The sequence below is a fragment of the Arachis hypogaea genome, chromosome 20 (assembly GCF_003086295.3).
Source record: "Arachis hypogaea cultivar Tifrunner chromosome 20, arahy.Tifrunner.gnm2.J5K5, whole genome shotgun sequence".
Taxonomy (NCBI): domain Eukaryota; kingdom Viridiplantae; phylum Streptophyta; class Magnoliopsida; order Fabales; family Fabaceae; genus Arachis; species Arachis hypogaea.
Window position 1 is genome coordinate 5,260,401 of NC_092055.1, and position 14,156 is coordinate 5,274,556.

Here is a 14,156-nt window from a genome sequence, read left to right on the forward strand (position 1 = left end):
ATAATTAATTTATTATGCTTAGGCTAAATATATAGTATATATAGGCGTATTATGTACGTATCATATAGTTTTTATCCTTAAAACTCATCTTGAAGGCGCATAATGAACCATAAAAAAACAGTGCATTGCAAGTAGTGACTATATTACTGGTAAAATAAATGCTTTGGTTTGGATTCAACTTGCTCCAGAAAGGTTCTTGTTTAAGTGTATTGTGCAGGGTAACATCTAATCTAAGACATACACCGTATAAACTACTGCAACTTCTACACTTCACACTTTCTTATCATAAGAATAAAGTTGCTTATGGACCACAACATGTGCCTTCTTGTGGTTGTCAACTCAAAAGAAAGAAAAGAGTATGAAACTTGCAAGAATAGGTATCAAATTAAACTTGGATAAGAAATAAAGTGATATTAATAATAATGATTTATCAGTTTGGTTTTCGTATTCCTAGTTTGTGGATGTTAATTCCTTGAACTATAATATTATAGATAACTAGTGAAGTGTCCGTGCGATACACGGGTATGATAATTTTAATAAAAAATAAAGTTATAATTAAATTGTAGATATCTTATGATAAAAGTGCTTCTATTAAATAATAAGCAAAATATATTGTAATTGTAATAATATAATGAACATGTTAACAAAAAGGTTTACGAAGGCTAACTTTATAATCATGTATAAAATAATAACTTGATAGACGACTGAAAAGTTGTGATTATTATACATTGACAACAAAATTTTGGAATTATATACGGTCATTGAGGTTTTTAAGTATTTTTCTATAAACAATATTGATGGTATTATCTTTTGTCTTGGATGAATTATTCTTAATTAATACCTTTAAATCAGATTTTGATTTTATCCTTGATAGAGCAACATATAGTTGACCGTCGGTAAAAACAAATTTCGGCAAGTACAATCCCACAGTTGTTAAAGTTTGACCCTGAGACTTGTTAATAGTCATAGAAAATGAAACAACTAATGGAAATTGCTTCCTTTGAAACCTAAAAGGAATAGTAGCATTGTTGGGTATCATGTTCATCTGTGGTATTAAAACCACTTGACCTGCTTTATCTCCTGTTAATGTGATACATTCAATAACATGATTACCTAACCTGCATACCTATAATTTTGTGCCATTGCATAGCCCATTTGATTGATCAATGTTTTGTAGTAACATTACTGGTACACCTCTTTTAAGAGTCAACACGTGAGGAGGCAAGCCTGAACAATTTATAGAATTGAGAACATTTGAAGTGATTGTATCTAATTCAGATTTCATGTTACCTTCCTCTATGCACAATGAATCAGAGCTAAGGTAGGTCTTCTCCTCTCTAATTAAAGATTTCATTATGTGCTTGTTAACATCGTTGACAATATCAAGTGTAGGGGCAAGTATTATTCTGTCTTTAAAGTACGACCCATTGTTTAAATTTAGCAACAAATTTAGATACACAAAATTAACCAAAGAATTGAAACCATCTTCATTGTTATGAATAAGGATGTCTTCAGGTATGTTAACTTCGCTTTCTCCATCAGTAGAATCACCTGCCAAACCATCACCAATAGTCAATAGCCACTCAGCAAATTGTGAAATCTGTCTTAATTGAGTATGGTTAGCTCCAACAGTAAGCCGCATGTTGGTTGTTAGCTTTAAAACTATGCAGAATTTCCAGAGATATGATGAATTTATTGAAGACTGCACAATGTCTTGATGTGAGTCCATCGGTATGACTGAAAGAATCTGTCTAAAATCACCGCCTAACAAAACAACCTTGCCACCAAAAGGCATATCTGGATTATAACATTTCTCATACCTCAGAATATCCCGCAAGCATTTGTCCAATGCTTCATAACATAGTTTATTTAACATTGGTGCTTCATCTCATATAATAAGCTTCACTTTACATACCAACTTGGCTAACGAAGTACGTTTCTTGATACAACACACAGAGTCTTCATTTAGATCAAGTGATATCTTAAATTTTGAATGAGTTGTACGACCATTGGAGAGTAATAAGGATGCAATCCCACAAGATGCCACATTTAGAACAATTTCACCTCTACTCCGTATAGCAGCTGATAGTGTCTTGTAGAGGTACGTCTTTCCAGTACCACCATATCTATATACCAAAAAAAAAAAAACCTCCAACATCATCATTTACAGCACTAAGGACCTTATCAAATGCTTCACCCTACTCCAAACTCATGGTGGGTAAATTATTCTCCAACTCCTCCTTAAGCAAGGATAAATCGAAGTTCATCTCATCCATTATTAGAGGATCATCTATGCCATCTAGAGCATCGATAGTTGGGAGAGGCATCTGATCATACTCCTTAAGCGATCTACCATTAGCTTGTAAGTTTCCCTCAATCTTGAAAAGAGTTAGATTAAGAATTTGCTCTTCAGAAAGTTGTAACTCTGCAGTACATACAACAACTATTGTTAGTGTGGTGTTATGTATATACATAATAATAGAATATAATTAAATATACAACCTTTGCAATGCATAGCCTTTCTATGAGAATAAAGGATGTCTTCAGATAATACATGATAAAACTGTTCCCAAACCTTTATAGGACTCGAGATGTTGTTTGATAGTAAAAGAACAACAAATAGATCTTGAATGTATCTTGCAGAAGCCCACGTGCTTGCTTCCAACATAGCGTCAATAAATTCTTTATCATCTTTCAACAAACCTAAAGCATAACATGCTTCCTTGAATGTTGAATACACAACAACATCTACCGTTCGAAGATGGATGAAACTCATGCACCCTTTCTGAATGTTCAAAAGAAGTCTGAGGTATAATAGTCTTCTCTATTTCCACGCGGCACATGAGTCAACCTACCAATTGAAAACCCTTGCTTCCTTGGCATCCACATTGATATGTCCTCTTTCCATACAAATTTCTTAGGGAATTGGCTGTATGTAAGAGATCGGCCAAAAGGAAACAACTGATTAGCGAGTATCCATGCTAACAACTTAGTGAGCTTGCCATCCACCCATTTCTATGACATCAATGATATTTTCATGATCTCTAAAAACAACTGGATGTTCATTGGGTAAATGAAAAGGTAGTCTAATTACCGAAGACTCTTTTTGTTGTATGTCATACCCAAATGCCCTCCAAGCAGCCTCACAGGCAGATATGTACCTACAGTCATAATAATTACGTATCTCATCAACAACTTGTTTGCATTCACCATCACCTGTTGATTGATAAAAAGCAGTTGTGACCCTATCGTTGCCTTTGTGAACATACTTGAATAGATATTTTATTGCAGATGTCTGACATGTATGCTCGACATTAATGTGACAACCATACTTTAACAGCAGTGATGGATTGTAGGGTACAATGAAAGAATTGTCAAGAACTGTGTTCTTTTTTAAAATTGTGTGCCCATTGTCAAGCCTTTTATACTTTGGGAACCCAGCTTCATCAATGATAGTCGTTCTTCGAAATTGTTTTGGGTAGAATTTAGAGCAACGACCATTGATCATGCAAGGACTGTTCTTATTATGACGACCACATGGTCCATGAACGATGAACTTCTCCACGGCTGCATAGAGCTTAGGTCTACGTAACTTATCTGGTATCGCAGCACAGATCATGTTGTCAATGTCATTTGGAGATTTAGGTGTGTGTTTGGGATCCATGAACAGCAGAATATGAGCATGTGGTAAGCCGCGTTTCTGAAATTCTACAGTACATACATCTGCAAAAAATTAGACAATGCGTTAAAGATATTAGATGAAATCTAGTTAAATAAAGAATAATGTATTACTCACATGCAGATATCTTGCCAAAGAATCTCCCATGCTTAAAGTCCATAATAAACTCATTCAACTTTATGTGAAAGATCCTAGACACTATGTCAGGTCGATCTTCAACTTTAAGACCTGTGTCCTTTAATAGACGTTTAATCTCATCTCATTCAGGATTGCATGTTATTGTGATAAAATAACTTGGGTATTCTGCATATTTGCAAATTTCAAAAGCATCTTTACAATTATTAAACATATATCTTGGACCATCGGTGAAACTACTTGGATTATACGTTGACCAGTAGCCACAGCATTTGCTTCGCCTCTAACCAATGATTCATGTAGAGAGCTGTACTTATCAACTCTCAATTTAGGCTGGTTGTTTCGTATGAAGCTAAGATGTTCAGACTCTGTCATAGTGTAAGCATCCACTAAGAATTGCTAAAATAATCTTCTAGAATAAAATAAAATGGGAGAATCTTCAAATCTCATCTGAATTCGATATGAGAAGAACTCTCTCATGCTTATATTCTTTCTCTTATGTGAAGTACTTGCATGGCGTACAGAAGTTTCAATTCCTGGTCTAAAACCGTCTTCTTCATACGGGAATAATAAGGGATACTGAAGGGGCAAGTACAATGGGTGAAGAACGTCAATCCTTTGTAATTTCTTGGAAGTGATTTCGATGATTATATCTCTGTCTAAAATAGATTCATCAATATCTCCAACAATTAGAATAGAAACCTCTGAAGCAGTTGGTAAATTGTATAGTCTTCCATCCTTAACCCTATTACGAATAAGCTTCATCTTAATATCCGGACTATTCTCATTCTTGAACCTTTCTCTAGCATAATGAAAACTCATCGCCAGTTCATTGTGGTTATCCAACATTTTCTTTAGGTCATGGACAATTTGTCTTTCAATAGCGTTTGATGAATCAACGGAACTGGTATAAAGTTAATGAAAATAAATTAAATCTTATTTTTAAAAGAATTGAGAAATAATATTTCATCAACGTAAAAAAAATGCAGAGTATTATATACCTCGCAAAAGATATTCGATTTTCGATTTCATTCTCTGTATCATAAATATAAAGCTAGGCAAATTTGGGCCTATTACTTTCAACTGAAAGTAAACTACCGATTGAATGGTAATTTTGACCGCTGATTCAAAATGTAGGTGAGCTGAGCCATTATTGATGTTGCGATTAATTTTTCCAGCCATCGACGTGAAAGCAAACATTGAATTAAACTTACGTATGTGTCTCCGAAAATATTTTCCTTTTTCATTATCATTACAATGCAACTCTTTGAGACAAATAGGAACTTCTTTAAGATTTGGGAGCTCAACCTTTCCGTCCATGCAACATAATCTAAACTTTTCAATTTTGTTTCTCACACTTTTTGAGAGTCTCTCACCTTCTCACATTACTGCTTTACAATAAACACAATTATAAACCGGATCACCAGTATCCCAAGTATCTGCATATGTATCAATTTTAAGATTGTGTAATAATAAAATATTAATAATGTAATTTCATAAATTAAATGAAAAAAAATTACATGAGTTACCTTCTTCAACTGAAGGAGTAAATGATGTACCACATACATTGTGCTCTACGTTTGAAAATTATTTTTTATATAAATTAAACAAAACCATACAGATAAATTTTATGTATAAAATTTTTGTTGTTGTAATAAGTGATATAATAATACCTTCATTGTTATATGAATTATCACGATCAATGATGTCATTGTCTAATACAATGTCGTCAAATCCATCTATAACTGGAAGGCATTTATGCAGAATTGGATTTAATATTAAATAAATACCGCATATTAATATTTATTACACATAAATAAAATCATACCTTCGTGATCTTGATTATCTTCTAGAATTTCTGAATCACATTGATGATTAACTGAATTGGTAATAAAAGAAATTCTTAAACTAATAATTTGACGTCTTCATAAAAAAATTTTAACTAAACATTATAATAATTAAGTATCTAAACTAATATTTCCATTAAAAAATAGCTTAATAATAATTAGATACAAAGACTGCCGTATAACGTTAAAACTCAAAAAAATTAATCTTAAACGTCTAATTTGAGTTGTTTATAAAAAAAATTTGAGCTAAACATCATAATAATTAAGTATATAAAATAATAATTTTATTATAGATTAATTTAATAATAATAACATACTTACCATTAAGATGAATCCAATCTGCCACTATTTGTGATATTTGGAGAAAACTTCGTTATATAACAACTCGAGGAAGGTTGATCACCATACAATTCATTTGATGATATGAGTTTTCTTTCCCAATTGTTTTGATTCTAGACTGAATGGAGAAATGCGAAGAACAATTCGTTGATAACATAAATATTAGTTAATGGCCAATTGATTCTTGTGGACATAAAAATTAACACAGTGTTTTGTTCCAAAACAATTATATTTATTATTAAGAAGATAGAAAATTAACAGTACTTTAATTAAATATTTACATACCAATCGAATTATTTGATAGTGGCTGACATAAATCATTGCTGCTATGCAATATTTTTTTGGATATACTCGTTGATTTGTTTTTCTCACGTGGCCCATCATATACTTTATCAATAAAGACATGAGACTCGGTAGTAGAAGAATCCATAACATTTTCTTCGGTTGAGTTTGAAGAATATTTCCTTAGAGATGTTGCTGGTCTTTTGAGAGGGAGAAATGGATATTGGACGATGGCTGAATTATTTTTTTAACAATATTCAATAACACATGAATACATAGCAAATTTTAAAATCAATATATTGAAATACTTTGTAGTTGTCAAACTAACCAGTACTTAGTCCAGTCTCGAAACTTCTTTGATTCCTCTCTCTAATTTTCTGCTTCATGATTAATCTTCTTCTTAGCCTAGCTAACTTTGGGCTAATTTGGTAATCGATGGAGTCCATTCAAGATTGAATTGCTTAAAAAAAAAATTGTTACAACTAATTTAAAACTACGAATGAATAGTAAGAAAATAAGGTAAGTATATATTTCTCTAAGATTGATAAATTATAATTGATAATTGGTAATATATAAATATATGTGCAAGTGATTAACAGTGTGGTTGAAGAAATTTTTATAACAATAAATTGAAATGAAAATAGGAAAATATTACATTTTATGACGGAGGAAGGAAAAAGTAGTAAAGAAACGAAAATTTAATAATGTAAAGTGTAAAAAAAATTTAGCAAGTCAATTAATCAATTAAAAGGCATGAATTTGAGGGTGGAAACTCAAGTACAGTCGACTTCATGTGAAGTTGATAACTAAAAGCCATTAGATAAAAATTTAGTCAAATCGGTCAAATCATCTTTATCAACTTGACGTGAAGTCGACTTGAGTTTTTATCACCATAATAGAAATGTAAAATGTAAAAAAAAGTTTAGCACGTCAATTAATCAGCGACGAAGACAACATCCCTTGCACTGGCTGCGACCACTGCGACCACCACCAACACCATACCATCATCCACCACCAAAATAGCAACTACCGCAACCACGGCCGTAAATCAACCACCCCGGATTAGGTTGCCTCAACAGCGACAAATCCCCGGAAACTTGGAGCCATCACGAACAGCGTCAAATCCTCCACATCCGCTATCTCACAAATTCTATAATATCCACTTTCAACTTAGATTAGAACAATAAGAAGAATAAGAAGAGGAACTGAAGTGAACGGAGAAGATGAAGTAAAAAAAGAGGAGGAACTAAAGATGAAGAAGAAGAAAAAAGATCAAAGAAGAGTACGAAGAGAAAAAAGAGGAGACAGCTAATAGAGAGAAAACGTAAACAATGAGAATGATTTTTTTCTCCATATTTATTTTGAATTCAAAATTTAAAATATCACTGAATTGTTGCGGCGGACAAAGCCAGAGTAATATGAGAAACGCCACGTAGGAATTTCACTATGAGTATAACCTTGTTTTCATGGAATGTTATAGGATAGGATGAGGATCATGAATAATTGAATATATCCAAACATTTTTGAGGGAGTTAGTCAGAGAATCATGCATGCATTTTTTGAGTATTTGTAGCCACACAGAATAATATTTAATCAAAACTGCTTTGATTAACGAAATTGAAAAACCATCAGCACAAACAGTTTTCACCTTCAACAGTGACCAGTGGTTCAGTTCTCTACAAATATGAACACAAGCACAACATAACATATCCTGAATAGAACAAGAGGAATAGTGAACTCCTAGGTATTTTGTGTTGGTAACTTCTTCAGCAATCAGCAAAGTTTAGCTTTTGTCTCAACTTTAGGCACACAAGGATCTACTACCCTTTATTAAAGACATTTCCTTTTCCACATAGTTCTACTTCATCTCTCAGAATACAACAAGATCTTCCACTATAGTCTATAGATACTTAGTGGCAGGAAGCACTGATTACTTCTACCACTTAGGAAAGGAGAAATGATCATGTTTTTTTATACTCACTCTAGACTTATTAATGATTCAACTGGGCTTGAAGAATTTCAACTTGAGACCATCATTGACCATGCTCCAAATACCTCCAATGGAAAAGGCCAAGCTGAAACCAACACCTAACCAACCAAGAATCCAGTTGAAGTACCAGTTGAAGCTGTACTTTGTTGGCTGCTTTATGAGAACCCACATGAAGCAAGGATATGCAAAAGTCACCGGAAGAGTTAGTCCTCCTAACAAACCGGCAAGGCTTGAGAGGAAGGGAAGTGCCACTCCTATGAAGAATGACACAAATCCATAGAATACTCGAAAACCTGACCTCACCCATATCGAGCATGGCCGGTTAGTCCTGCTTGTGTAACCAGCTTCAAAACTGTCAAAAGCAGGCATTGAGTATATCTGGAAACTGCTTAAACAGTTGAACACAACAAGGAGGAATGTCAATGCTAGAAGTCCTCTTGATATGTCATGACTGTGAAATCCATATAAAGCAGTGAGAATCCCTCCAGAAGGCATCTGTAATATGAAAACAGCAGAAAAGTTTTAAGGATGCTGCATGATAGCAATCATGAATTTCCTCATGGAAATGGATATGTCTTCTATGGACATTTTTACATCTCAGTTCACTTACTTGGTTTCCATAGGCCCAGAATCCTCCAATAGCAATAGGAAAGAGGCACAATGCAATGAAGAAATAAGCAACCTTGGCACCTTTCCACATTGGCACACGAGCCGGGTGCTTAAAAGTCGAAGGCATTGTAGCCTGAAAGAGAAGATAAGCTCATATTTTCATTAACTAAAGAGAGAAAAATCAAAAGTTTAATTAGACAAAGTTTATGGCAAGGCATTATTAGTACCTGAATCTCTAGTGCCAAATTGTGGCCTCTGAAAGAAAATGCTACGATTCCAAGAGCATTCAAGGCAAGAAACAAAGATGCAGAAGATGATGGCGATGACAAAGGTTCATAAGAGATGGAGGGTGGCCTTTGTTGGCTCACAGATAGAACCCAAACCATGGTGGAGTAAGTGATTGCTGTCACAGCACCTATGAGTGAGAGCCCTGCAATTGAATTGAGGTTTGGAAGCTGAGACAGGACAATGGATAGAGAAGTGAAAACCAGGTACCACTCCACTGTGGTTAAAGGATTTGAGGTACACGTTGGACCACAAACTATTTGGAAGAAGAGTTTCATGGTTTCCCCTCCTATAAGGATCAATGCAGTTGCAGTTCCTGCTGATAAATAAACAGTTGGGAAGAGAGCAAGCCACACCCCTAATCTTTCCCCTGAAAAAGCAAGGTTGAAACCTTTTCAAATCATGCAATGCTAGTTTTAGGACTGTTACATGTGTATGAATCTTCAATTAAATTGGTTTGAGTACCCAACATGGTTTTTGAGGATCAATTATATGTAAAGCATTCTTGCATTGTTAATTATGCAACTTTACATAACAATGTGATATAATAAATTAAACTCACCAAATGCTGCTTGAGCAAGCTCCACATATCTGTTGTACCTTTTCCCAGGAACAGCTTCATGCAGCTGAACCAAAAGCCATAAAGTGTACAGTTGCCAACAATATGCTATGGTTAAAGAAAGGATTCCCCAACTCCTGAAAAAAAAAATCAATGTTTTTGGATCAAACTATTCTAAGATATCTTTCATAATGACATTTTATATTCTAATCAGCTTAATTCGGACTAAATCTGCATTATTCTATGTTATACTCCCTCCCTTTCTTTTTATCTATCATTTTTTACAGGTATAGATGTAGAAAGTGCTTCTGGAACAGTATTAGAAATTAATCAAATTATGAGGAAAGGATGTAAGCATGATGGTCTGTTTTGTTTTTATTGTTTCTTTACCTTTCTATGTAGCAAGTACCAAAAGGAAATGCTAAAATGACCAACACAAGGCCCCCCCACTAAATCACCCAAGAGTGAATGAATATGGACATTTTGCAAGTGGTCCCTAGAACCTAGTAAGGGACACTACAAGCTGACAAGTTTTTTATTTCTAAAAGTGAAAGTAAAGTTTGAAAATATAGAGACTTCACATGCTTGTGCAATTACAAAGAAATGCATGAGATAACAATTCACATTGAAAATAATTGAATGAACTTCAGCTACAGATGAGTGCTGCAATTTTGCATTTAGCTGATTTTGGACACACTTAACAAGAAGGGGTCAGATATTATGATCAGGAATATAATGTTACACAAAAATGTAAGGTAACAACACATACCAGCCAAGATAAGCAAAAGCAACAGGCAAAACAAGGGCCTGGAAACCAACACCAGCATTGAGGTTGTGGAATGCAGCATAGTGAGCATTTCCATTGCGAGATTCAGTGATGGGAAGCCAAGCATCTTGAGGATTGAGCTTAGTGAGATGGCCAACCTCCTCCAAGTAGCCCTTCATGTTTATGAGCACTCTCTTCATTGGGGTCCCTATTGGACTCAGAAACCTTGGTGATATGAAGGAGGTTGGTGTCCATGCATTTGATGATTTTGCTTCCTTTGAAGCTGGTCTTGGTGACCTCTGCCCGGACGGCGTCAGTATCTCCGGCGTTGACACCCTTGGTGTCGCCGGTATGGATATCAGTTCTGTCTCCGGTCTCTCGTCCATTGAATGAGTCAAACTAAATTATCTAACCATAGAAAAACAAATTTTAGGAACAGCATCATAAGTGACAGTATAGAACTCCATTAGGCATTTTTGTTTCTTACATGCATGAATTATGAATTTGATGTCTTACAATTGTACTACTAACTTCCTAGTTAAACCTCATAGACAAAAATGTAAATACTTGGTTACAGTCATGTGTTGATTAAACTTTTGTAACGGTTGTGATTGCAATAAATGAAGTTGACAGTGACACAGACATTAACACAATATACAGAACTACAGTATCAGTGTTAAGTGTTCAATTGACTCAGGCATGAAACAGAAATGGCATCTTGAAATTGATGATTGATGACAGTGATATAAAACTAGTCTTTGATAAACAGTTGGTTTGGTATTCCATAGTTATAACAATCTGGAAAATGCTTAAACCAGATTAATCAATGATGATATTCAAAATTTATTTAAAAATGTTTTGTCTAAGTTTAAAATAAAAGTTGGAGACAGCATTACAATCAGCTTAATCATTCTTTTTTAACAGGTCAAAAAGGAATAGTGAAGCGTGCTACTTTTTGCTAATTAGAAGATTTCAAATACAGACAACATCTACTCCAAAAGGTGCACCAATCATATCTATCATCTTCTAGTAGATTGTAAATTAATCCACATAAACAACAACATTCAAACTTCACTTAGTTAACCACATAAACTTCACTTCAAAAGGGAATGCATACTTACAAGATCAATACAAACTAGCTGGAAATATTGGCAATGAGATTTTTCAACAACAGCTTCCCCAAAAAAATTAGTCAAAGGGAAAAGCTCAAATGTCCTGAAACAGAACAAGTAAACATAAAAAAACAAATCATCACCATATCACATAACAGCTGAGATAACTTAAGTTTCATAGTTTGGAGCACACAAGTCAGAAATTTAAGCATTTGAAGATTAACAAGCCTACAAACTTGGAATATACTTTGTGAAAGATTTGAGAATACTGGAGACAGATCAAATTGGACTCATCTGAAGTGAACTGTCAAGTTCTCTAAGTAGATATCCAAAATCTAAAATAGACCCTTTGAGATACACAAAAAGCCATTCCAAAAAATACTTAATTATACAGCCTCTTTCTCATATACACTCGCATAATTTATGATGACTATTATGTAGACTAGCTAGGTTGGAAGATGAGACAACTCTTGTTTCATTAAATCTTGCTTGAACAAGGACAAGCTTGGATTTTTGCAGTGATTTATCAATCAAAAAATCACATGAGGGTACAAAATGCACTAGGGGCATAAACACTGTTTACAAATGTTAACAAACAACAGCAAAACCTTACTACATAGACTAAAAGACTTAAAATAAAACATATAATTATATAAAATAATGCTAACCACTTAACCAGAGTCTATAGTCTGCGAGTGTATGGCTCCAAAATCAGAAAGAAGAACATTTGAGTGAGAGCAAAAGCAAGGTAGTGAATGTAATAATGCAGGAGGAAGCTTAAAGAAAGAAGCAATGTAATCAATATTATGAAAGTTAGTACCTTGATATATGGGCAGGCCACCAAGTATAAGGGTATGAGTAGTGCTACAAGTTCAGTCTTCAAAGAGAATCGAATCTCATGAATGCAGCCTTCTTCTTCTTCTTATGCTGCTGCTGCTTCATTCACTGCACTGAGCAGACCAAAGTAGTAACAGTTATTGGAGTAGCTACTAGCTAGCTACTAATTTTAAAGCTCTTATTTATTTATTTATTTATATATATTTTATTTGGGAACTTGGTATTGTGAGTCTCCAAGTGTGGTTATTTAAAATGATGTTGGTACGAGAAACCATGATGCTTTGCTTTGTTACTTATTTATCACTTTTTCTTTCTTTGATGAGAATAATAAGAATAATGAAAAGGAAGAAAATGTGTTTGAAGAGTTGAATGAATGAATGTGTTGCAGAGACAGAGGTGACTTTGTTAATCAATCGCCGTTCATCAATCAACGCCATTCATGTCTGACTTTGACATTTGAGGTGACTTTGTTAATCAATCGAGTGCAAGTGCCCCACTCCTAATCATTTTGATTTTCACCATGCTTAATTAATACTTGCTTCATCCAACTAAACAAAGTATTAAATAAAATAAAACAACATGCTTATAAATCTAAGAAAAGCTCTGCAAGTGTAAGTTTTTTAAAAAAACTTTCCTAGAGAATTATAATTTTTTTTTAAAAAATAATAAGTAAATTTTAAAAATTTATAGAATTGTATTTATAAATCTATAAGGTAGCGTTTGGTAGAGAGACAGAGACAAAAAGATTGAAACTAAGAGACAGGGATTGAAATAAATCTCAGTATTCTATTTGGTACAAAAAATACATGAATTAGAACAAGAATGAAACTCTAATTTAATTTGCACAAAGGGTAAAATTGAAATTAATTAATTAAAATAAGAGTATTTTAGGTATAAAATGTTATTAAAGTTTCAGTCTTGATCTCTAAAAATTTTAGTCCCCTGTGTCCCTATTTTTTAGAGGTATTGAAATATTGAAATTTTGAAAACAGAGATAGAAATTTTAGTAACAGACCAACAAATATGATACTGAGTCTCAGTCAGTCTCTATCTCAATATCTCAAAATAAACTCTACCTTAATGATCGTATGAAAACTGACAACAAGCTGGTTTGTTTACGGAGATGAGAGACAAGAACACAGACACATAAAATTGTGTTTGGCAGATGAGACATGAAAAAAAACTTTGTGTTTAGAGACACTGAATTAATGTTTTTTGTGTCTATATGATAAGAAAGACACAAAGACATTAACAAGTGACACAACTTATTTTTTATTTTTTTTATTATTCTTGTTAATTTTTTATAATTATATTTTTTATTATTATATTTTTCTTCTCAAATTTTTTAATAAAAAAAAAATAAATTATATTTTTATAATTTGTTCTACTTTATTACTAAATAGAATATAAGAACACTAAATTTTATATTTTGTTTTTAGTGTCTTATCTTATCCTGTTCTCAAAAATAAATACAACCAAAAGAGAACGTGTATACAAAATGATGTAACTTTTAAAAGTTTATAAATTTTAAATTATAATTTTTTAGGGACTAATTTGTATTTTTTTTCTTGCATAATCTATAAATCTATCATAATTCTTTAAATTTATAGTATTACTCTAAAATTGGTGTATAGAGGAAGAAAAGATGCTTTAGTGTGGAATGTGTAATGATTACTCTTGAATGATGAATGATGAACAAGAATGATTTCAGGTGAA

General features: G+C 33.2%; 2 protein-coding genes and 1 long non-coding RNA gene across 4 annotated transcripts; all 3 read right to left on the reverse strand.

The window, feature by feature from the left end:
* Positions 1-748: 748 nt before the first annotated feature.
* Positions 749-5,382, reverse strand: LOC140182911 (uncharacterized). The gene is made up of 10 exons (XM_072230882.1): positions 5,344-5,382; positions 5,231-5,253; positions 4,324-4,718; positions 4,066-4,182; positions 3,270-3,723; positions 3,095-3,161; positions 2,236-2,378; positions 1,936-2,126; positions 1,291-1,851; positions 749-1,080 (listed from the first exon to the last, which is right to left on the reverse strand). Exons 1-10 carry the CDS (start codon positions 5,380-5,382, stop codon positions 749-751), a joined length of 2,322 nt encoding a protein of 773 aa, XP_072086983.1.
* Positions 5,383-6,210: 828 nt separating this feature from the next.
* LOC140182683 (uncharacterized) lies at positions 6,211-7,612 on the reverse strand. Its single transcript, XR_011878713.1, has 2 exons — positions 6,611-7,612; positions 6,211-6,516 (listed from the first exon to the last, which is right to left on the reverse strand). It is a non-coding gene; the product is annotated as an uncharacterized lncRNA (long non-coding RNA).
* A 258-nt stretch (positions 7,613-7,870) lies between these two features.
* LOC112782997 (lysine histidine transporter-like 8) lies at positions 7,871-12,869 on the reverse strand. 2 transcript variants are annotated; one of them, XM_025825713.3, is made up of 7 exons: positions 12,424-12,869; positions 11,613-11,706; positions 10,495-10,899; positions 9,729-9,862; positions 9,109-9,536; positions 8,883-9,014; positions 7,871-8,767 (listed from the first exon to the last, which is right to left on the reverse strand). In XM_025825713.3, the coding sequence occupies exons 3-7, from the start codon at positions 10,875-10,877 to the stop codon at positions 8,282-8,284; spliced, it is 1,563 nt and encodes a 520-aa protein (XP_025681498.1). In that variant the 5' UTR covers positions 10,878-10,899; positions 11,613-11,706; positions 12,424-12,869; the 3' UTR covers positions 7,871-8,281. The 2 variants fall into 2 exon arrangements, with proteins under 2 accessions (XP_025681498.1, XP_072086013.1); XM_072229912.1 differs by lacking the exon at positions 11,613-11,706 and having other exon boundaries at positions 12,424-12,821.
* Positions 12,870-14,156: the final 1,287 nt, after the last annotated feature.